This window comes from Oncorhynchus nerka, linkage group LG14 (assembly GCF_034236695.1).
Source record: "Oncorhynchus nerka isolate Pitt River linkage group LG14, Oner_Uvic_2.0, whole genome shotgun sequence".
NCBI lineage: Eukaryota > Metazoa > Chordata > Actinopteri > Salmoniformes > Salmonidae > Oncorhynchus > Oncorhynchus nerka.
Window position 1 is genome coordinate 98,553,840 of NC_088409.1, and position 24,007 is coordinate 98,577,846.

The 24,007-nt window shown below is 42.4% G+C and overlaps 1 protein-coding gene across 1 annotated transcript in view; it reads right to left on the reverse strand.

Moving 5' to 3' along the window:
- Positions 1 to 24,007, reverse strand: part of wdr62 (WD repeat domain 62) — a 66,495-nt gene that overhangs the window by 6,117 nt on the left and 36,371 nt on the right. The window contains 9 exon segments of the mRNA XM_065000603.1: positions 1,490 to 1,556; positions 2,816 to 2,921; positions 3,605 to 3,725; positions 5,521 to 5,643; positions 10,537 to 10,640; positions 12,396 to 12,526; positions 12,665 to 12,712; positions 12,714 to 13,001; positions 23,791 to 23,858. Of these exon segments, the coding sequence (XP_064856675.1) occupies positions 1,490 to 1,556; positions 2,816 to 2,921; positions 3,605 to 3,725; positions 5,521 to 5,643; positions 10,537 to 10,640; positions 12,396 to 12,526; positions 12,665 to 12,712; positions 12,714 to 13,001; positions 23,791 to 23,858 (1,056 nt within the window).

Sequence of the window (24,007 nt, forward strand, 5' to 3'; positions counted from 1 at the left end):
AAAAAAAAAAAAAACACCATCCCAACCCGTGGTATCAATTGGGTGGCAGCATCTTGTCTCATCGGGCAACCTTTGCTGCAGGAGGGACTGGTGCACTTCACAAAATAGATGGCATCATGAGGAGACACAAACCTGACTCAGTTACACCAGCTCTGTCAGGAGGAATGGGCCAAAATTCACCCAACTTATTGTGGGAAGCTTGGGACAAGGACATTCCTGCTGGCTACACAAAAACGTTTGACCCAAGTTAAGGTAGCAATTTAAAGGCAATGCTACCAAATACTAATTGAGTGTATGTAAACTTCTGACCCACTGGGAATGTGATGAAAGAAACAAAAGCTGAAATAAATCATTCTCTCTACTATTATTCTGACATTTCACATTCTTATAATAAAGTGGTGATCCTAACTGACCTAAAATCGAAAAATGGAGTTTAAATGTATTTGGCTAAGGTGTATGTACAACTTCCGACTTCAACTGTACATCACACGACACGAGTCACGACAGTTCAAATTACAATAAACATAACATTTATTAATATCATGAGCTTTGGAAACAAGTGCTTTCATGAATGCCTGACGCACAGGAACACTGTAAAACAAGCGCTCTCTCAATGAACCAGTCTGAATTCATTTAGCTTATTTACATGTTGAATACGATTGTCCAAAATGTATTTGATAATTGATTTTATTTCTGGTGCTGATGTATCTGAGCGGAAATGGGGAGCAGTTGGCTGGGCTCCCTCATGGCTAAACCCCTTTTAGCTAACCCTAATCCCGTTCTGGTAACTCAATCTTCCCAATTCTCCTAACCCCGCTCCTCCGCTCTCTCAAATCTGACGTTATTTTGACAAAAGTTGGATCCCTTCTAGCCATGGTGCTTGCCCTGGCTGTTCGTGGCGGCCCAGTACCTGGCTCGTGATCAGGCCCTGGTGTTCAAACAAGGCCCTGGTGTTCATCCACCCTGGCCTGTTCGCCTCCCTACCACTGGTGTTCGTGGCCGGCCCTGGTCAAAACTGTTCGCTGCGGCCCCCCAATGGTGTTAAACTCCCCTCACGTGTTCAGACAGCCATGTTATGCTATTTATTAGGCCTAATTACAATTTGAAAATAGCTGTGTTTTGTTATTTAAAATGTTCATACAAATAGCCTTTAGGACAGGTCATTTTGCAAATATTATATTTGAATAAAATATAATAATAATTTTAATTATTTATGATTTATAGCAGGGATGAAGATGCAGCAGACTATGTTTTTGCTTTTTAGAAAAACCTGTCACGTTGGTATAAGAACATCCTTCGACTTCAGTACAACTTTACAGGCTAATTTCTACTCCGTTAAAATGAATTACAAATCATCCTAAATGTGATTTTGAGCACGGTGGGTTGACACCCTAATGCGTCCCGATACATTTCTAAAAATCCGGCTCCACATTTTCCTCCGAACTGAAAACCCTACACCACATCAGTCTACCTCTAGATGAGTACTCACCAGGGTTCTGGCTCTCCTCTTGAACAGATTCTGTAGTACTGCTCACAACAAACTGCTTGGAGTTGGCCTGTAGATAGCAACAAAACAACATCTTCAGTGACTTTCATTAACTTTTACGGGAGATTAAACATCAAAATATGATTTGCATCTCAGGTTAGGATCTGGCCCCTGATGTGTATCTTGTGTTCTGCGTGTTGGTGAGGAACTAACCTCGCTCAGTGGCTATAAGCCTGGTAAAATCAACCATTCAAAATTGGTCTTGTGGGAGTGACCATGGAATTATTTGTGAATGACCTCACTGAGTAAAGTATGTCATTATTTAATTTTAACGAATCACACGACGGTGAGGCGTGGCTCCAAATGGAGGCAGGACTCGGGTAGGAACTTGTGGTGTGCTAGCAAAAAACCTTCCCTCTAACCTCAAAGGGAGAAGAATACAATAGGTCCTACCTTCCAACTAGCAAAGGACATAGCTAACTAACGAATGGCTTCACGAGAAGAACAAAGACTACCCCCCCTAAAATCTGTGGTCGATGTGTGTCGCGTTTGCTGGGAAAATTTTCCCAGTAAGAGTCTCAAGCTGAAACTTCGGGCCGATAGAACAGATGCACAAGACACGTGGGGGAAGGTGTTGTGGGAAATGATTGGTAGATTAAGACAATTATAGGTCCAATGTAACTGTTTATTTTTTTTATCTCAATGTCAGAATTTATGGGTAACAAGTACCTTACTAAGATTGTTTTTTGACTATTTTAATTGAAAACAAACAAAAATCAACATTAGCAAATAGCAACTTCTGGAGAAAGCGTTTTGCTAGGACTGTCTGGAAGTAGGGAGAGGAAATCCGACAACTAGCTGTTATTAGTAGAGGTTTGGAACTCCGGTTTGGAACTCCGGTTTGGAACTCCGGTTTGGAACTCCGGTTTGGAACTCCGGTTTGGAACTCCGGTTTGGAACTCCGGTTTGGAACTCCGGTTTGGTCTACTAACTCATTTACCACCTAGTGATGTCATCAGACAGGCCAAAACTCCATCCCACCAAAAAACGGGAAGAAATTTCAGGCTGTCTTTTCAAACAGCTCTTACACGAAAAAGGCCATTTACCACAATTTCACAGAATTATTCCAACCTCATTGTGAAAACATATATAAAAACAAAGGAATTATTCTGCACTGGGCCTTTAAACCAATGAGTAATACTCCGGGAGAAATCTCCCGCCACTCCGTATCCTAACGAAGGCCAATATTGACGTCGTGTTCCACCAGATCTTCCTCACATTTTGGGCGGAAGAATCAGTGAACAAGATAAGTGAGGAACAGGCCAGTACCTGAGTAGTGTTGAGGCAGGGGGTCGGGTCAGGAGAGGAGTGGCTGCTGGGCTCCTCGGTGATGCTGGGCGGGAGAGGAGCAGGACGCAGGGCAGAACCAGGACCACTAACACGCCACGGATAAGAATTAGGACAGCTTTTTAAAACTAAACAAGTACACATTGCATGATTGAATCAATATACAGTATATCTTGATGCTCCTGGACACACATCAGTGATGTATGTGAATACTAACCGCACACTGCATCAATACAGGGGGGACTGAGGCAGGGGGGTTGTGACTGAGGCAGGGGAGGTGTGACTTGTGACTGAGGCAGGGGGAGGTGTGACTGAGGCAGGGGGAGGTGTGACTGAGGCAGGGGGAGGTGTGACTGAGGCTGAGGGCAGGGGGGGTGACTGAGGCAGGGGGGAGGTGTGACTGAGGGCAGGGGAGGTGTGACTGAGGGCAGGGGAGGTGTGACTGAGGGGGGAGGTGTGAGGGGAGGTGTGACTGAGGCAGGGGGAGGTGGTGTGACTGAGGTGACTGAAGGTAAATGGTGACTTTCAAAACAACTGGGAACTCTTGAAAATCATCAGGTCGGAAAGTCAGAGCTCTGTGAGAAAGATGCCAAAACAACTGGGAACTCTTGTCATCAGGTCGGAAAGTCAGAGCTCTTTGAATTCGAGCTGGAATACTGCCCCCAGAGTTCCTAGTTGTCTTGAACGCACCGATGTTGGAGATTCCCAGGTTCCCAGTTGTTTTGAATGCGGCATAAGGCGAGGTGGTGACTGAGGCAAGGCGTTACTGACCGGAGTCGGCTCTGGAAACGAGACAGGAAGCGTGTAGAGATGCTGAATCGGGGGTTGAGGAAGAGGCTCTCTGTCTCTATGGGTGGAGACTGCAGACTGGACAGGTCAGTCTCAAACCTCTCTACAGGGACAGAACAGATAGCAGTTATAGCTAGCCACAAACTGTACTTACAATACATCCTAACGGTTACCAAATTGTAAAAAATGGTTTACGAGACACTAGCCTAGACTCACAACCACATCAGTCTGTCCGACGGCCTGGTTAGGGTTAGACCCAGTAGAAAAAGAAACGCACACCTATTAAGACGAGGTGCTGGCTAGCGGAGTAGAAACTTGAAAATAAAAGAAAGCCGCACACTCTTGGGAGCTCAGATGCAAAAATGTAATACCAACGACAGCCAAGCGGTCTTCATCAGGGTATAATCACAAACACTGCGGGATGACTCGTTTATATAGTGTCAAAAGACACAGGTGTCTGTAATCATGGCCAGGAGTGGCCTAATATCATTGGTTAATAATCAAATATTAAAATGCCATACAAAGAACAGCATACAAACAGCAAATGGAGAGCATACGATCATAGATTAATTTGACTACACAAGTTTACACACAATTACAATGGCAAAGTCACAATAATCACAAGAATGGCTTCAGATCAAAGTCTACGTTGAGACCGAAGGGCGCAAGGGTCTTTAAATTAAAGATCCAGGCAGCCTCTCTTTTTAACAATATATTATCAAGGTCACGCCCTCTCCTAGGGAGGGTGACATGTTCGATGCCAATGTAACGCAGAGACGAAATCGAGTGGCCTGCCTCCAAGAAGTGGGCCGCAACTGGATAAGTAAAGTTTTTACACCTAATGGTGCTACGATGCTCTGAGATACGTACTTAGGGTTAGACCCAGACCAGAGTATGTGAGCTGGAGCGGAGCCTGTCCAACTCGCCTGCAGCGCGGAGCGAGTTTCCCCAAAGACCTTCTCACCCGCTCCAATTTAGCGCCAGTATAGCGCACTTCATGAGTTCAGGGGACGCCCGGCCCAGCATGCATTTGTCGTCTACTCGTCTGCTGCTATAGACCCTTGCTTTAGCTACTGTCAAAGGAGTTCACTAAATATTTTCATTAAGAAACTGATAAAACACACAGGTGCTAAATCGAGGTGACTTCCTGGAGATCTACTGTCCTGTAGGTTTTCAGTCCAACCCTCTTCCTGGAGATCTACTGTCCTGTAGGTTTTCAGTCCAACCCTCTTCCTGGAGATCTACTGTCCTGTAGGTTTTCAGTCCAACCCTCTTCCTGGAGATCTACTGTCCTGTAGGTTTTCAGTCCAACCCTCTTCCTGGAGATCTACTGTCCTGGTTTTCAGTCCAACCCTCTTCCTGGTTTTCCAGTCAACCCTCTTCCTGGAGATCTACTGTCCTGTAGGTTTTCAATCCAACCCTAATTTAGCACATCTGATTCAGCTAGTTAAGGTATCATTGAGCAGCTAATTAGTAGAATCAGGTGTGTTAAATTAGGGTTGTGCTGAAAACCTACAGGACAGTAGATCTCCAGGAAGAGGGTTGGACTGAGAACCTCTGTGAGCGAGGAGAGGTTGGGGAAGGACGTGGAACAACTGGGGCAGTTGCTGGCCGCTCTGTGAGCGAGGAGAGGTTGGGGAAGGACGTGGAACAACTGGGGCAGTTGCTGGCCGCTCTGTGAGCGAGGAGAGGTTGGGGAAGGACGTGGAACAACTGGGGCAGTTGCTCGCCGCTCTGTGAGCGAGGAGAGGTTGGGGAAGGACGTGGAACAACTGGGGCAGTTGCTGGCCACTCTGTGAGCGAGGAGAGAGATTTCCGACCGCTCGACTCACATACTCTGACCCAGACAAGAGGCTTGTGGCTCATTACATCACCATCATCATCATCATCATCCGTACCCTCGTTGCTCAGGTGGTTGGCCATGGTGTCAAAGTGTTGTCTAAGGAGTGTCTGTGGATCTTCCTCCTCTTCCTCCACTCCAGAACTACCTGTAGAACTCACCTGGCTCAGGGAGTCAGTATCTGTAGGGGGAGAAGAGGAGTCAGTATCTGTAGGGGGAGACGAGAGGAGAGGAGTCAGTATCTACAGGGGGAGACGAGAGGAGAGGAGTCAGTATCTACAGGGGGAGACGAGAGGAGAGGAGTCAGTATCTACAGGGGGAGACGAGAGGAGAGGAGTCAGTATCTACAGGGGGAGACGAGAGGAGTCAGTATCTACAGGGGGAGACGAGAGGAGTCAGTATCTACAGGGGGAGACGAGAGGAGAGGAGTCAGTATCTACAGGGGGAGACAAGAGGAGTCAGTATCTACAGGGGGAGAGGAGTCAGTATCTACAGGGGGAGACGAGAGGAGTCAGTATCTACAGGGGGAGACAAGACGAGTCAGTATCTACAGGGGGAGACGAGAGGAGAGGAGTCAGTATCTACAGGGGGAGACGAGAGGAGAGGAGTCAGTATCTACAGGGGGAGACAAGAGGAGTCAGTATCTACAGGGGGAGACAAGAGGAGTCAGTATCTACAGGGGGAGACGAGAGGAGTCAGTATCTACAGGGGGAGACGAGAGGAGTCAGTATCTACAGGGGGAGACAAGAGGAGAGGAGTCAGTATCTACAGGGGGAGGCAAGAGGAGAGGAGTCAGTATCTACAGGGGGAGGCAAGAGGAGAGGAGTCAGTATCTACAGGGGGAGGCAAGAGGAGAGGAGTCAGTATCTACAGGGGGAGACAAGAGGAGAGGAGTCAGTATCTACAGGGGGAGACGAGAGGAGAGGAGTCAGTATCTACAGGGGGAGACAAGAGGAGTCAGTATCTACAGGGGGAGACAAGAGGAGAGGAGTCAGTATCTACAGGGGGAGACAAGAGGAGAGGAGTCAGTATCTGGAGGCTAATAGGAGTGGAAATATCATCCATCCATATTGTCAGACCCCGGTGGCCTGTCATTGTTGACAACAATACCCTTTTCACCTCTTCCACACTCACTTTACGTAATTCAAAAGTACAATTCTGGTCTTTCATAATTCGGTCAGATATACTTGGATGTGTAGTGTCAGCGTTTGTTGCTGTCATGTCTAAGTGTATCTCGTCAATGGAGAAGTCATTACAGTAGGTTGGCAATATCAGTGGGCTTTCTGGTGACCGAGCCATCCGATTCAGTGAATGATTAAGCCGAGTTGGCTCCTCCCCCCCCAAAAAATGTAATTTAAGGTACTCCAAAGCTTTTTACTATCGTTCATCTTTGTTTCATAGTATAGTCTCTTTTTATTTTTAGTGGTAATAGTATTATAGTAGTAGATTGCACTATTGGTTAGAGCCTGTCTAAGCATTTCACTGTAAGGTCTACTACACCTGTTGTATTCAGCATTTCACTGTGAGGTCTACTACACCTGTTGTATTCAGCATTTCACTGTGAGGTCTACTACACCTGTTGTATTCAGCATTTCACTGTTAGGTCTACTACACCTGTTGTATTCAGCATTTCATTGTAAGGTCTACCTACACCTGTTGTATTCAGCATTTCACTGTAAGGTCTACCTACACCTGTTGTATTCAGCATTTCACTGTGAGGTCTACTACACCTGTTGTATTCAGCATTTCACTGTGAGGTCTACTACACCTGTTGTATTCAGCATTTCACTGTGAGGTCTACTACACCTGTTGTATTCAGCATTTCACTGTGAGGTCTACTACACCTGTTGTATTCAGCATTTCACTGTGAGGTCTACTACACCTGTTGTATTCAGCATTTCACTGTAAGGTCTACTACACCTGTTGTATTCAGCATTTCACTGTGAGGTCTACTACACCTGTTGTATTCAGCATTTCACTGTGAGGTCTACTACACCTGTTGTATTCAGCATTTCACTGTGAGGTCTACTACACCTGTTGTATTCAGCATTTCACTGTGAGGTCTACTACACCTGTTGTATTCAGCATTTCACTGTAAGGTCTACTACACCTGTTGTATTCAGCATTTCACTGTGAGGTCTACCTCACTGTGGGGTCTACTACACCTGTTGTATTCAGCATTTCACTGTGGGGTCTACTACACCTGTTGTATTCAGCATTTCACTGTGAGGTCTACTACACCCGTTGTATTCAGCATTTCACTGTGAGGTCTACTACACCTGTTGTATTCAGCATTTCACTGTGAGGTCTACTACACCTGTTGTATTCAGCATTTCACTGTGAGGTCTACCTACACCTGTTGTATTCAGCATTTCACTGTGAGGTCTACTACACCTGTTGTATTCAGCATTTCACTGTGAGGTCTACTACACCTGTTGTATTCAGCATTTCACTGTAAGGTCTACTACACCTGTTGTATTCAGCATTTCACTGTGAGGTCTACTACACCTGTTGTATTCAGCATTTCACTGTGAGGTCTACTACACCTGTTGTATTCAGCATTTCACTGTGAGGTCTACTACACCTGTTGTATTCAGCATTTCACTGTGAGGTCTACCTACACCTGTTGTATTCAGCATTTCACTGTGAGGTCTACTACACCTGTTGTATTCAGCATTTCACTGTAAGGTCTACTACACCTGTTGTATTCAGCATTTCACTGTGAGGTCTACTACACCTGTTGTATTCAGCATTTCACTGTGAGGTCTACTACACCTGTTGTATTCAGCATTTCACTGTGAGGTCTACTACACCTGTTGTATTCAGCATTTCACTGTGAGGTCTACTACACCTGTTGTATTCAGCATTTCACTGTGAGGTCTACTACACCTGTTGTATTCAGCATTTCACTGTAAGGTCTACTACACCTGTTGTATTCAGCATTTCACTGTGAGGTCTACTACACCTGTTGTATTCAGCATTTCACTGTGAGGTCTACTACACCTGTTGTATTCAGCATTTCACTGTAAGGTCTACTACACCTGTTGTATTCAGCATTTCACTGTGAGGTCTACTACACCTGTTGTATTCAGCATTTCACTGTGAGGTCTACTACACCTGTTGTATTCAGCACACGCGCCAAATAAACTTTGATTTGAATAGTGTAGTAGTATATTAGTGTAGTGGTATTGTAGTAGTAGTATATTAGTGTAGTGGTATTATATAAATATTTGTGGTGGTATTATGGTAGTGTAGTAGTATATTAGTGTATATTAGTGGTATTATAGTAGTAGTATATTAGTGTAGTATTATAGTAGTAGTATATTAGTGTAGTATTATAGTAGTAGTATATTAGTGTAGTATATAGTAGTAGTATATTAGTGTAGTATATAGTAGTAGTATATTAGTGTAGTGGTATTATAGTAGTATATTAGTGTAGTGGTATTATAGTAGTAGTAGTATTATAGTAGTAGTATATTAGTGTAGTGGTAGTAGTAGTATTATATTAGTGTAGTGGTATTATAGTAGTATATTAGTGTAGTGGTAGTAGTAGTAGTAGTGGTATTAGTGTAGTGGTGGTAGTAGTAGTAGTATATTAGTGTAGTGGTATTATAGTAGTAGTATATTGGTAGTATTATAGTATAGTATATTAGTGTAGTGGTAGTAGTATAGATTAGTGTAGTGGTAGTTAGATTAGTGTAGTGGTAGTAGTATATTAGTGTAGTGGTATATTAGTGTAGTGGTAGTAGTAGTAGCATTATATTAGTGTAGTGGTATTGTAGTAGTAGTATATTAGTGTAGTGGTATTATGGTAGTAGTAGTAGTGGTAGTAGTATATTAGTGTAGTAGTATATTATAGTAGTAGTATATTAGTGTAGTGGTAGTAGTATATTAGTGTAGTGGTATTGTAGTAGTATATTAGTGTAGTGGTATTATAGTAGTAGTATATTAGTGTAGTGGTATTATAGTAGTAGTAGTAGTAGTATATTAGTGTAGTGGTATTATAGTAGTAGTAGTATATATTAGTGTAGTGGTATTATAGTAGTAGTAGTAGTATATTAGTGGTATTGTAGGTAGTAGTATATTAGTGTAGTAGTATATTAGTGCAGTGGTAGTAGTAGTAGTAGTAGTAGTATTTAGTGTAGTGGTAGTAGTATAGTTATATTAGTGTAGTAGTATATTAGTGTAGTGGTAGTAGTATATTAGTGTAGTGGTAGTAGTATATTAGTGTAGTGGTAGTAGTAGTAGTATATTAGTGTAGTGGTATTGTAGTAGTAGTAGTATATTAGTGTAGTGGTATTGTAGTAGTAGTAGTATATTAGTGTAGTAGTATATTAGTGTAGTGGTAGTAGTATATTAGTGTAGTGGTAGTAGTATATTAGTGTAGTGATAGTAGTAGTAGTAGTAGTATATTAGTGTAGTGGTAGTAGTATATTAGTGTAGTGGTAGTAGTATATTAGTGTAGTAGTAGTAGTAGTAGTATATTAGTGTAGTGGTAGTAGTATATTAGTGTAGTGGTAGTAGTAGTAGTATATTAGTGTAGTGGTAGTAGTATATTAGTGTAGTGGTAGTAGTAGTAGTAGTAGTATATTAGTGTAGTGGTAGTAGTAGTAGTAGTAGTATATTAGTGTAGTGGTATTGTAGTAGTAGTAGTATATTAGTGTAGTGGTATTGTAGTAGTAGTAGTATATTAGTGTAGTAGTATATTAGTGTAGTGGTAGTAGTATATTAGTGTAGTGGTAGTAGTATATTAGTGTAGTGGTAGTAGTATATTAGTGTAGTGGTATTATAGTAGTAGTATATTAGTGTAGTGGTAGTAGTATATTAGTGTAGTGGTAGTAGTATATTAGTGTAGTGGTAGTAGTATATTAGTGTAGTGGTATTATAGTAGTAGTATATTAGTGTAGTGGTATTATAGTAGTAGTATATTAGTATATGTAGTGGTAGTATTGTAGTAGTAGTATATTATTGTAGTGGTATTATAGTAGTAGTATATTAGTATATGTAGTGGTGTTAGTAGAGTGGTAGTAGTATAGTAGTAGTAGTGGTAGTAATGGTACTATGGTAGTCCTACCATCCTGGGGTTGGTCCTGGCTCTCTGCAGAACCAACACAACAGGCGCTGTCTGGACTCAGCTCGTCCTCTCCTCCCCAGCCCTGCTGCCGCTGGCCAAACTCACTGCGCGCACACACACACACACACACACACACACACACACACACACACACACACACACACACACACACACACACGTATCAGTGTTGAAGCCACTATCCTGGCATTGTAAGCACCATGCTCTACCAAGTTAGCTACAGAGGACAACCACATACAGCTCTGGGAAAAAAATGTACATCCTCATCGATCCTCCACCAAATTTAACAGCGGCTACGAGACACTGTGGCATTTGATGATGGCTCGGTGATGATCTGGGGGGTGCTCCTCTGTCCTCCACCCGTTACCTGTATTAATGGCACCTGTTTGAACTTGTTATCAGTATAAAAAAAGACACCTGTCCACAACCTCAAACAGTCACACTCCAAACTCCACTATGGCCAAGACCAAAGAGCTGTCAAATGACACCAGAAACTAAATTGTAGACCTGCACCAGGCTGGGAAGACTGAATCTGCAATAGGTAAGCAGCTTGGTTTGAAGAAATCAACTGTGTGAGCAATTATTAGGAAATGGAAGACATACAAGACCACTGATAATCTCCCTCGATCTGGGGCTCCACGCAAGATCTCACCCCGTGGGGTCAAAATGATCACAAGAACGGTGAGCAAAAATCCCAGAACCACACGGCGGGACCTAGTGAATGACCTGCAGAGAGCTGGGACCAAAGTAACAAAGCCTACCATCAGTAACACACTACGCCGCCAGGGACTCAAATCCTGCAGTGACAGACGTGTCCCCCTGCTTAAGCCAGTACATGTCCAGGCCCGTCTGAAGTTTGCTAGAGAACATTTGGATGATCCAGAAGAAGATTGGGAGAATGTCATATGGTCAGATGAAACCAAAATAGAACTTTTGGTAAAAACTCAACTCGTCGTGTTTGGAGGACAAAGAATTCTGAGTTGCATCCAAAGAACACCATACCTACTGTGAAGCATGGGGGTGGAAACATCATGCTTTGGGGCTGTTTTTCTGCAAAGGGACCAGGACGACTGATCCGTGTAAAGGAAAGAATGAATGGGGCCATGTATCGTGAGATTTTGAGTGAAAACCTCCTTCCATCAGCAAGGGCATTGAAGATGAAATGTGGCTGGGTCTTTCAGCATGACAATGATCCCAAACACACCGCCCGGGCAACAAAAGAGTGGCTTCGTAAGAAGCATTTCAAGGTCCTGGAGTGGCCTAGCCAGTCTCCAGATCTCAACCCCATAGAAAATCTTTGGAGGGAGTTGAAAGTCTGTGTTGCCCAGCAACAGCCCCAAAACGTCACTGCTCTAGAGGAGATCTGCATGGAGGAATGGGCCAAAATACCAGCAACTGTGTGAAAACCTTGTCAAACGTTTTCTGTAAGTCTTCACCTCTGTCATTGCCAACAAAGGGTATATAACAAAATGTTCAGAAACTTTTGTTATTGACCAAATACTTATTTTCCACCATAATTTGCAAATAAATGCATTAAAAATCCTACAATGTGATTTTCTTTCTCATTTTGTCTGTCATAGTTGAAGTGTACCTATGATGAAAATTACAGGCCTCATCTTTTGAAGTGGGAGAACATGCACAATTGGTGGCTGACTAAATACTTTTTTGCCCCACTGTATGTATGTATGTATGCATGTATACGCACGCACACACACACACACACACACACACACAAAGCATCCCTACATAAACAACTATAACCTCATACACAAAGCGTCCCCACATCCAACTCATTTTGAGAGAAACAGTAACTAGATGTCCAACCAGACACTCGGACTCACCCCTCTCCTCCTCCAGTGGACAGCGTGGTGCTGTTAGCCGGGTAAAGAACGTAGCTACCGAGGCCTGGACCAAACATGTCATCACCGTCCGGTAGGGCCAGGAACCCAGGCCTCTGAAGAGACCCAGAACCCTAAATAATAACAAATATGTCGATGTGTTGTTTGTCTGGACTGAGTGACAACAATATGGAACCTACAACATACCACGTCTAAGATATTATTTTTATATTTAAAAATGATTTTTGAGTGAAGTATCTCTTTAAACAGACCTGATCTTCGTTGTCGTCATCCTCCACCACATCTTCCTCCTCCTCCACCATCTTCCTCCTCCTCCACCACCACTGCCACATCTTCCTCCTCCTCTCCAAGCAGGCTGTCCAGGCTTTGAGGGTGGAAGTATGAATCTTCCTCCTCATCTTCCTCCTCCTCCTCCTCTCCTGGTCCCTCTGCTCTGCGGGGGGTGGGGGAGAGAGGGCGCTGCAGGCTGTGTGTCTCCAGGACAGAGCGGATGGCCAGGGGGTTGAGCTGCTCTGCCCAGCGCCCGCGCGGCTGGAGGTGTGCTGGCTGGAGCTCGGCAGGGAGAACAGTGGTGCCTGCTGTGGGACCCTGACATAACAGCGAGACCATCTCAAATCACAAAAAAGGCTCTATTAAAGTGCACAATGCCAACACCGGAGAGGCAAACATCCGAATCAGAGTGAGGGAACTGTCACAAGACTGAGTCACAACACATAACATACAGCCAGTGCTTTCAGAAGGTATTCATACCCCTCTACTTAACATACAGCCAGAAGGTATTCATACCCCTCTACTTAACATACAGCCAGAAGGTATTCATACCCCTCTACTTAACATACAGCCAGAAGGTATTCATACCCCTCTACTTAATAACATACAGCCAGTGCTTTCAGAAGGTATTCATACCCCTCTACTTAACATACAGCCAGAAGGTATTCATACCCCTCTATTTAACATACAGCCAGTGCTTTCAGAAGGTATTCATACCCCTCTACTTAATAACATACAACTAGTGCTTTCAGAAGGTATTCATACCCCTCTACTTAACATACAGCCAGTGCTTTCAGAAGGTATTCATACCCCTCTACTTAATAACATACAGCCAGAAGGTATTCAATCTACTTAACATACAACCAGTGCTTTCAGAAGGTATTCATACCCCTCTACTTAACATACAGCCAGTGCTTTCAGAAGGTATTCATACCCCTCTACTTAATAACATACAGCCAGAAGGTATTCCCCTCTATTTAACATACAGCCAGTGCTTTCAGAAGGTATTCATACCCCTCTACTTAACATACAGCCAGTGCATTCAGAAGGTATTCTACCCCTCTAATAACATACAGCCAGTGCTTTCAGAAGGTATTCATACCCCTCTACTTAATAACATACAGCCAGAAGGTATTCATACCTCTACTTAACATACAGCCAGAAGGTATTCATACCCCTCTACTTAACATACAGCCAGTGCATTCCAGAAGGTATTCAACATTAATAACAGCCAGTGCTTTCAAGGTATTCATGCCCCTCTACTTAACATACAGCCAGTGCTTTCAGAAGGTATTCATACCATACAACTAGTGCTTTCAGAAGGTATTCATACCCCTCTAAACATACAGCCAGTGCTTTCAGAAGGTATTCATACCCCTCTACTTAATAACATACAGCCAGAAGGTATTCATACCCCTCTACTTAACAACATACAGCCAGTGCTTTCAGAAGGTATTCATACCCCTCTATTTAACATACAGCCAGTGCTTTCAGAAGGTATTCATACCCCTCTACTTAACATACAGCCAGTGCTTTCAGAAGGTATTCATACCCCTCTACTTAACATACAGCCAGTGCTTTCAGAAGGTATTCATACCCCTCTACTTAATAACATACAGCCAGAAGGTATTAATACCCCTCTACTTAACATACAGCCAGAAGGTATTCATACCCCTCTACTTAATAACATACAGCCAGAAGGTATTAATACCCCTCTACTTAACATACAGCCAGAAGGTATTCATACCCCTCTACTTAACATACAGCCAGTGCATTCAGAAGGTATTCATACCCCTCTACTTAACATACAGCCAGTGCTTTCAGAAGGTATTCATACCCCTCTACTTAATAACATACAGCCAGTGCTTTCAGAAGGTATTCATACCCCTCTACTTAATAACATACAGCCAGAAGGTATTCATACCCCTCTACTTAACATACAGCCAGAAGGTATTCATACCCCTCTAGCCAGAAGGTATTCATACCTCTACTTAACATACAGCCAGTGCATTCAGAAGGTGTCATCCCCTCTACTTAATAACATACAGCCAGAAGGTATTCATACCCCTCTATTTAACATACAGCCAGTGCTTTCAGAGGTATTCATACCCCTACTTAACATACAGCCAGTGCTTTCAGAAGGTATTCATACCCCTCTACTTAATAACATACAGCCAGAAGGTATTCATACCCCTCCCCTCTATTCATACCCCTCTACTTAACATACAGCCAGAAGGTATTCCCCTCTACTTAACATACAGCCAGAAGGTATTCATACCCTCTACTTAATAACATACAGCCAGTGCTTTCAGAAGGTATTCATACCTCTGTACTTAACATACAGCCAGTGCTTTCAGAAGGTATTCATTTAACATACAGCCAGTGCCCCTCTGCTTAACATAAGCCAGTGCTTTCAGAAGGTATTCATACCCCTCTACTAACATACAGCCAGTGCTTTCAGAAGGTATTCATACCCCTCTACTTAATAACATACAGCCAGAAGGTATTAATACCCCTCTACTTAACATACAGCAGAAGGTATTCATACCCCCTACTAACATACAGCCAGAAGGTAACCCCTCTACTTAATAACATACAGCCAGTGCTTTCAGAAGGTATTCATACCCCTCTACTTAACATACAGAAGAAGGTATTCATACCCCTCTACTGTAACATACAACTAGTGCTTAGACATACCCCTCTACTTAACATACAGCCAGTGCTTTCAGAAGGTATTCATACCCCTCTACTTAATAACATACAGCCAGAAGGTATTCATACCCCTCTACTTAACAACTACTGCTAAAGGTATTCACATTTAACAGCCAGTGCTTTCAGAAGGTATTCATACCCCTCTACTAACATACAGCCAGTAATAACATAACATACAGCCAGTGCTTTCAGAGGTATTCATACCCCTCTACTTAATAACATACAGCCAGAAGGTATTAATACCCTCTGCTTTACAGCCAGAAGGTATTCATACCCCTCTACTTAATAACATACAGCCAGAAGAAGGTATTCATACCCCTCTACTTAACATACAGCCAGTGCTTTCAGAAGGTATTCATACCCCTCTACTTAACATACAGCCAGAGAGGTATTCATACCCCTCTTAATAACATACAGCCAGGAAGGTATTCATAACATACAGCCAGAAGGTATTCATGCATACAGCCAGAGGTATTCTACCCCTCTACTTAACATACAGCCAGTGCATTCAGAAGGTATTCATACCCCTCTACTTAATAACATACAGCCAGTGCTTTCAGAAGGTATTCATACCCCTCTACTTAATAACATACAGCCAGTGCTTTCAAGGTATTCTAGCAATAACATACAGCCAGACCCCTCTACTACAGCCAGAGGGTAACATACAGCCAGAAGGTATTCATACCCCTCTACTTAACATAAGCCAGAAGGTACAGCCAGAAGGTATTCATACCCCTCTACTTAACATACAGCCAGTGCATTCAGAAGGTATTCATGCCCCTCTACTTAACATACAGCCAGTGCTTAATATTCACCCCTCTATAATAACATACAACTAATGCCTTTCAGAAGGTATTCATACCCCTCTACTTAACATACAGCCAGAAGGTATTCATTCTACTTAACAACATACAGCCAGTGCTTTCAGGTATTCATACCCCTCTATTTAACATACAGCCAGTGCTTTTTCCAGACATACAGAAGCCAGTGCTTTCAGAAGGTATTCATACCCCTCTATTAACATACAGCCAGTGCTTTCAGAAGGTATTCATACCCCTCTACTTAATAACATACAGCCAGAAGGTAAATACCCCTCTACTTAACATACAGCCAGAAGGTATTCATACCCCTCTACTTAACATACAGCCAGAAGGTATTCATACCCCTCTACTTAACATACAGCCAGAAGGTATTCATACCCCTCTACTTAATAACATACAGCCCCCCCTCTACTTAACATTGCTTTCAGAAGGTATTCACCCCTCTATTTAACATACAGCCAGTGCTTTCAGAAGGTGCATACCCCTCTACTTAACATACAGCCAGTGCTTTCAGAAGGTATTCATACCCCTCTACTTAACATACAGCCAGTGCTTTCAGAAGGTATTCATACCCCACTACTTAATAACATACAGCCAGAAGGTATTAATACCCCTCTACTTAACATACAGCCAGAAGGTATTCATACCCCTCTACTTAATAACATACAGCCAGAAGGTATTAATACCCCTCTAAACATACAGCCAGTGCATTCAGGTATTCATACCCCTCTACTTAACATACAGCCAGTGCTTTCAGAAGGTATTCATACCCCTCTACTTAATAACATACAGCCAGTGCTTTCAGAAGGTATTCATACCCCTCTACTTAATAACATACAGCCAGAAGGTATTCATGCCTCTACTTAACATACAGCCAGAAGGTATTCATACCCCTCTACTTAACATACAGTGCTTTCATTTCATACCCCTCTACTTAATAACATACAGCCAGAAGGTATTCATACCCCTCTACTTAACATACAGAGAGGTATTCCCCTCTACTTAACATACAGCCAGTGCTTTCCATGCCCTCTTAATAACATACAGCCAGTGCAGAAGGTATTCATACCCCTCTTAATAACATACAGCCAGAAGGTATTCACCCCTCTATAACATACAGCCAGAAGGTATTCATACCCCTCTACTTAATAACATACAGCCAGAAGGTATTAATACCCCTCTACTTAACATACAGCCAGTGCATTCAGAAGGTATTCATACCCCTCTACTTAACATACAGCCAGTGCTTTCAGAGGTATTCATACCCCTCTACTTAATAACATACAGCCAGTGCTTTCAGAAGGTATTCATACCCCTCTACTTAATAACATACAGCCAGAAGGTATTCATACCCCTCTTAACATACAGCCAGAAGGTATTCATACCCCTCTATTAATAACATACAGCCAGAAGGTATTCATACCCCTCTACTTAACATACAGCCAGTGCTTTCAGAAGGTATTCATACCCCTCTGCTTAATAACATACAGCCAGAAGGTATTCATACCCCTCTACTAACATACAGCCAGAAGGTATTCATGCCCTCTACTTAACATACAGCCAGTGCTTTCAGAAGGTATTCATACCCCTCTATTTAACATACAGCCAGTGCTTTCAGAAGGTATTCATACCCCTCTACTTAACATACAGCCAGTGCTTTCAGAAGGTATTCATACCCCTCTAGCCAGTGCTTTCAGAAGGTATTCATACCCCTCTACTTAATAACATACAGCCAGAAGGTATTCATTCTTAACATACAGCCAGAAGGTATTCATACCCCTCTACTTAATAACATACAGCCAGAAGGTATTCATACCCCTCTACTTAACATACAGAGAAGGTATTCATACCCCTCTACTTAATAACATACAGCCAGTGCTTTCAGAAGGTATTCATACCCTCTTAATAACATACAGCCAGAAGGTATTCATACCCCTCTACTTAACATACAGCCAGAAGGTATTCATACCCCTCTACTTAACATACAGCCAGAAGGTATTCATACCCCTCTACTTAACATACAGCCAGAAGGTATTCATTCTACAACATACAGCCAGAAGGTATTCATACCCCTCTACTTAATAACATACAGCCAGTGCTTTCAGAAGGTATTCATACCCCTCTACTTAACATACAGCCAGTGCTTTCAGAAGGTATTCATACCCCTCTACTTAATAACATACAACTAGTGCTTTCAGAAGGTATTCATACCCCTCTACTTAACATACAGCCAGTGCTTTCAGAAGGTATTCATACCCCTCTACTTAATAACATACAGCCAGAAGGTATTCATACCCCTCTACTTAACAACATACAGCCAGTGCTTTCAGAAGGTATTCATACCCCTCTATTTAACATACAGCCAGTGCTTTCAGAAGGTATTCATACCCCTCTACTTAACATACAGCCAGTGCTTTCAGAAGGTATTCATACCCTCTACTTAACATACAGCCAGTGCTTTCAGAAGGTATTCATACCCCTCTACTTAATAACATACAGCCAGAAGGTATTAATACCCCTCTACTTAACATACAGCCAGAAGGTATTCATACCCCTCTACTTAACATACAGCCAGAAGGTATTCATACCCCTCTACTTAACATACAGCCAGAAGGTATTCATACCCCTCTACTTAATAACATACAGCCAGTGCTTTCAGAAGGTATTCATACCCCTCTACTTAACATACAGCCAGTGCTTTCAGAAGGTATTCATACCCCTCTATTTAACATACAGCCAGTGCTTTCAGAAGGTATTCATACCCCTCTACTTAACATACAGCCAGTGCTTTCAGAAGGTATTCATACCCCTCTACTTAACATACAGCCAGTGCTTTCAGAAGGTATTCATACCCCTCTACTTAATAACATACAGCCAGAAGGTATTAATACCCCTCTACTTAACATACAGCCAGAAGGTATTCATACCCCTCTACTTAATAACATACAGCCAGAAGGTATTAATACCACTCTACTTAACATACAGCCAGTGCATTCAGAAGGTATTCATACCCCTCTACTTAACATACAGCCAGTGCTTTCAGAAGGTATTCATACCCCTCTACTTAATAACATACAGCCAGTGCTTTCAGAAGGTATTCATACCCCTCTACTTAATAACATACAGCCAGAAGGTATTCATACCCCTCTACTTAACATACAGCCAGAAGGTATTCATACCCCTCTACTTAATAACATACAGCCAGAAGGTATTCATACCCCTCTACTTAACATACAGCCAGTGCTTTCAGAAGGTATTCATACCCCTCTACTTAATAACATACAGCCAGAAGGTATTCATACCCCTCTACTTAACATACAGCCAGAAGGTATTCATACCCCTCTACTTAACATACAGCCAGTGCTTTCAGAAGGTATTCATACCCCTCTACTTAATAACATACAGCCAGTGCTTTCAGAAGGTATTCATACCCCTCTACTTAATAACATACAGCCAGAAGGTATTCATACCCCTCTACTTAACATACAGCCAGAAGGTATTCATACCCCTCTACTTAATAACATACAGCCAGAAGGTATTCATACCCCTCTACTTAACATACAGCCAGTGCATTCAGAAGGTATTCATACCCCTCTACTTAATAACATACAGCCAGAAGGTATTCATACCCCTCTACTTAACATACAGCCAGTGCTTTCAGAAGGTATTCATACCCCTCTACTTAATAACATACAGCCAGTGCTTTCAGAAGGTATTCATACCCCTCTACTTAATAACATACAGCCAGAAGGTATTCATACCCCTCTACTTAACATACAGCCAGAAGGTATTCATACCCCTCTCTAACATTAACATACAGCCAGAAGGCCAGAAGGTATTCATACCCCTCTACTTAATAACATACAGCCAGTGCTTTCAGAAGGTATTCATACCCCTCTACTTAACATACAGCCAGAAGGTATTCATACCCCTCTACTTAATAACATACAGCCAGTGCTTTCAGAAGGTATTCATACCCCTCTACTTAACATACAGCCAGTGCTTTCAGAAGGTATTCATACCCTCTACTTAATAACATACAACTAGTGCTTTCAGAAGGTATTCATACCCCTCTGCTTAACATACAGCCAGTGCTTTCAGAAGGTATTCATACCCCTCTACTTAATAACATACAGCCAGAAGGTATTCATACCCCTCTACTTAACAACATACAGCCAGTGCTTTCAGAAGGTATTCATACCCCTCTATTTAACATACAGCCAGTGCTTTCAGAAGGTATTCATACCCCTCTACTTAACATACAGCCAGTGCTTTCAGAAGGTATTCATACCCCTCTACTTAACATACAGCCAGTGCTTTCAGAAGGTATTCATACCCCTCTACTTAATAACATACAGCCAGAAGGTATTAATACCCCTCTACTTAACATACAGCCAGAAGGTATTCATACCCCTCTACTTAATAACATACAGCCAGTGCTTTCAGAAGGTATTCATACCCCTCTATTTAACATACAGCCAGAAGGTATTCATACCCCTCTACTTAACATACAGCCAGAAGGTATTCATACCCCTCTACTTAACATACAACCAGTGCTTTCAGAAGGTATTCATACCCCTCTACTTAACATACAACCAGTGCTTTCAGAAGGTATTCATACCCCTCTACTTAACATACAGCCAGTGCTTTCAGAAGGTATTCATACCCCTCTACTTAATAACATACAGCCAGTGCTTTCAGAAGGTATTCATACCCCTCTACTTAACATACAGCCAGTGCTTTCAGAAGGTATTCATACCCCTCTACTTAACATACAGCCAGTGCTTTCAGAAGGTATTCATACCCCTCTACTTAACATACAGCCAGTGCTTTCAGAAGGTATTCATACCCCTCTACTTAACATACAGCCAGTGCTTTCAGAAGGTATTCATACCCCTCTACTTAACATACAGCAGAAAGCTAAGTTACATAGGTATTCAAACCTATGAGTCAATACGTTTGAATCACCTTTGGCAGCGATTACAGCTGCAAGTCTTTCTGGGTAAGTCTATAAAGCCTCGTTCACACTGCAGACAAAATAACATTTTTGTTTTTGAAATAAGTTTTTTGGGGGGGAATTATTGACTGTTCAAACAGGAAGTTACATGTGACCGCGTTCAGACAGCAGTCATTTACTGACAAGACAGGTTGTCATAGTAACAACGGGTATGTGTACAGTGGTGTAGGCTGATTGGTGGTGGTGCTTGTCCTTATGTATAATGCTACGGTGACAACAATGCCTGCCAGTTCTGAATGTTCTAAATCATAGCCTAAGAACACTTTTTACAGCCTCAAAAAGAGAAGACGATCCAACTGTCGTAACGAGTCCTTTTCGGCTAGCCACAGCGGTCACTTCGCAAGCTAGCTCTTAAGCTTTCTGACACACACACACACACACTAATTTCTTTGTAAACCATTAACAAGCTAGTTAGCCAACATACCACGTGTTCCTGTCAAAATGACAATGGAGTGAGTAGCTAGAAAGCAACAAGTTGTGCTGAATAACAGTCGAAAAAAAAAAAAAAAAAAAACACTAAAATCAGATTTGACCGATCAGACAAGTCACAGATTTATATCTGACAGAGACAAAGGTGGTTTTAAAGGTGGTTTGAATGATCAGATCCCATGATGTGCAAATGGATTGGATTGGAGACGGTTCAAACTGCCAAGGTGAACGCAGCTAAAGAGCATTGAACACCTTGATTGTACATTTGCCCATCATTTTCCCCCCCATCTTAATTCTTCAAGCTCTGACAAATTGGTTGTTGATCATTGCTAGACAACCATTTTAAAGTTTTGCCATAGATTTTCATGCAGCTCTATACTGAACAAAAATGGGAATGCAACAATTTTAAAAGATTTTTCTTAATTAAAAGTTAGGACCTTGTCCTAATCTATGGATTCCACATGACTGGGCAGGGGTGCATCCATAGGTGGGCCTGGGAGGGCACAGGCCTCAACATTGGCCTCATGGTGAAATCCCTGAGCAGTTTCCTTCCTCTCCGGCAACTGAGTTAGGAAGGACGCCTGTATCTTTGTAGTGACTGGGTGTATTGATACACCATCCAAAGTGTAATTAATAACTTCACCATGATCAAAGGGATATCAAATGTGCTTTTTAAAATGTATTCTTACCCATCTACCAATAGGTGCCCTTCTTTCAAGGTATTGGAAAACCTCCCTGGTCTTTGTTACTGTTCGACTGAGGGACCTTACAGATAATGGTATGCGTGGGGTACAGAGATGAGGTAGTCATTCACAAATCTCGTTAAACACTATTATTACACACAGAGAACCTGCAATTTATCATGTGACTTGTTAAGCAAATCTTTACTGCTGAACGTATTTAGGCTTGCCATAACAAAAGGTGTTGAATACTTATCGACTCGAGATATTTCAGCTTTTCATTTCCCCCCATTTTTTAAAAACATTTTTAAAAAAATGGAATTCCACTTTGACATTATGGGATGTGAAGGCCAGTGACATGTTTGTTGTTGTTGAAAGTTAATAATAAAACATTCAGACTGTAACAACAAAATGGAGGCACCAACTGAACTGGTGAAGGCTCCAACTGGACTGGTGAAGGCTCCAACTGAACTGGTGAAGGCTCCAACTGGACTGGTGAAGGCTCCAACTGGACTGGTGAAGGCTCCAACTGGACTGGTGAAGGCTCCAACTGGACTGGTGAAGGCTCCAACTGGACTGGTGAAGGCACCAACTGAACTGGTGAAGGCACCAACTGAACTGGTGAAGGCACCAACTGGTGAAGGCACCAACTGGTGCTTAGTTCTAACAGTTTACATTCCGTGTCTTAATTCATTATTTTTTATTTACCCTTTAACTAGGCAAGTCAGTTTAGAAAAAATTATTATTTTCAATGACGGCCTACCGGGGAATAGTGGGTTAGCTACCTTGTTCAAGGGCAGAACAACAGATTTTTACCTTGTCAGCTCGGGGGATATGATCTTGCAACCTTTCGGTTACTAGTCCAACGCTTTAACCACTAGGCTACCCTGCCTCCTCTACACTCTAACCACTAGGCTACCTGCCACCCCCAGGCTAGTATTAATCTTATCCAGGCTAGTATTAATCTTATCCAGGCTAGTATTAATCTTATCCAGGCTAGTGTTAATCTTATCCAGGCTAGTGTTAATCTTATCCAGGCTAGTGTTAATCTTATCCAGGCTAGTATTAATCTTATCCAGGCTAGTGTTAATCTTATCCAGGCTAGTGTTAATCTTATCCAGGCTAGTGTTAATCTTATCCAGGCTAGTGTTAATCTTATCCAGGCTAGTGTTAATCTTATCCAGGCTACTATTAATCTTATCCAGGCTAGTATTAATCTTATCCAGGTTAGTATTAAGACAATTCCCAGAGACATTGGTCCATCAGGGCGATTCAATTCCGGACATGGAGAGCCGAAAACGTCAAGTTTTTTGTTTTGTTTCTACCGGTAGTTAATTGAATTAGTCCCCGATTAGAAGGAGAGGGGATGAAAACCAGCAGTGTGCCGGCCCTCCAGGACAGGATTTGGGCAACCCTGATATAGACTATATGGTTTCGGGAAGACTCACCAGTTTCCTGGCCCACATGGGCAGTTTGCCGTTGGTCTGTGGAACCATGGGGTCTAGAGCAAGGATGTCTGGAAGAGACACATTGAGGTTAAAACATTGATTAAAGCACAAAGTCTGTTGCAAATTCCAACAATTTCCCTTTCTCTGAGCTTGTGGCATGGCGAATCGTCGTTAAATAGCAAATTAACTTTTAAAAATTAATTCAATTCCACACTCT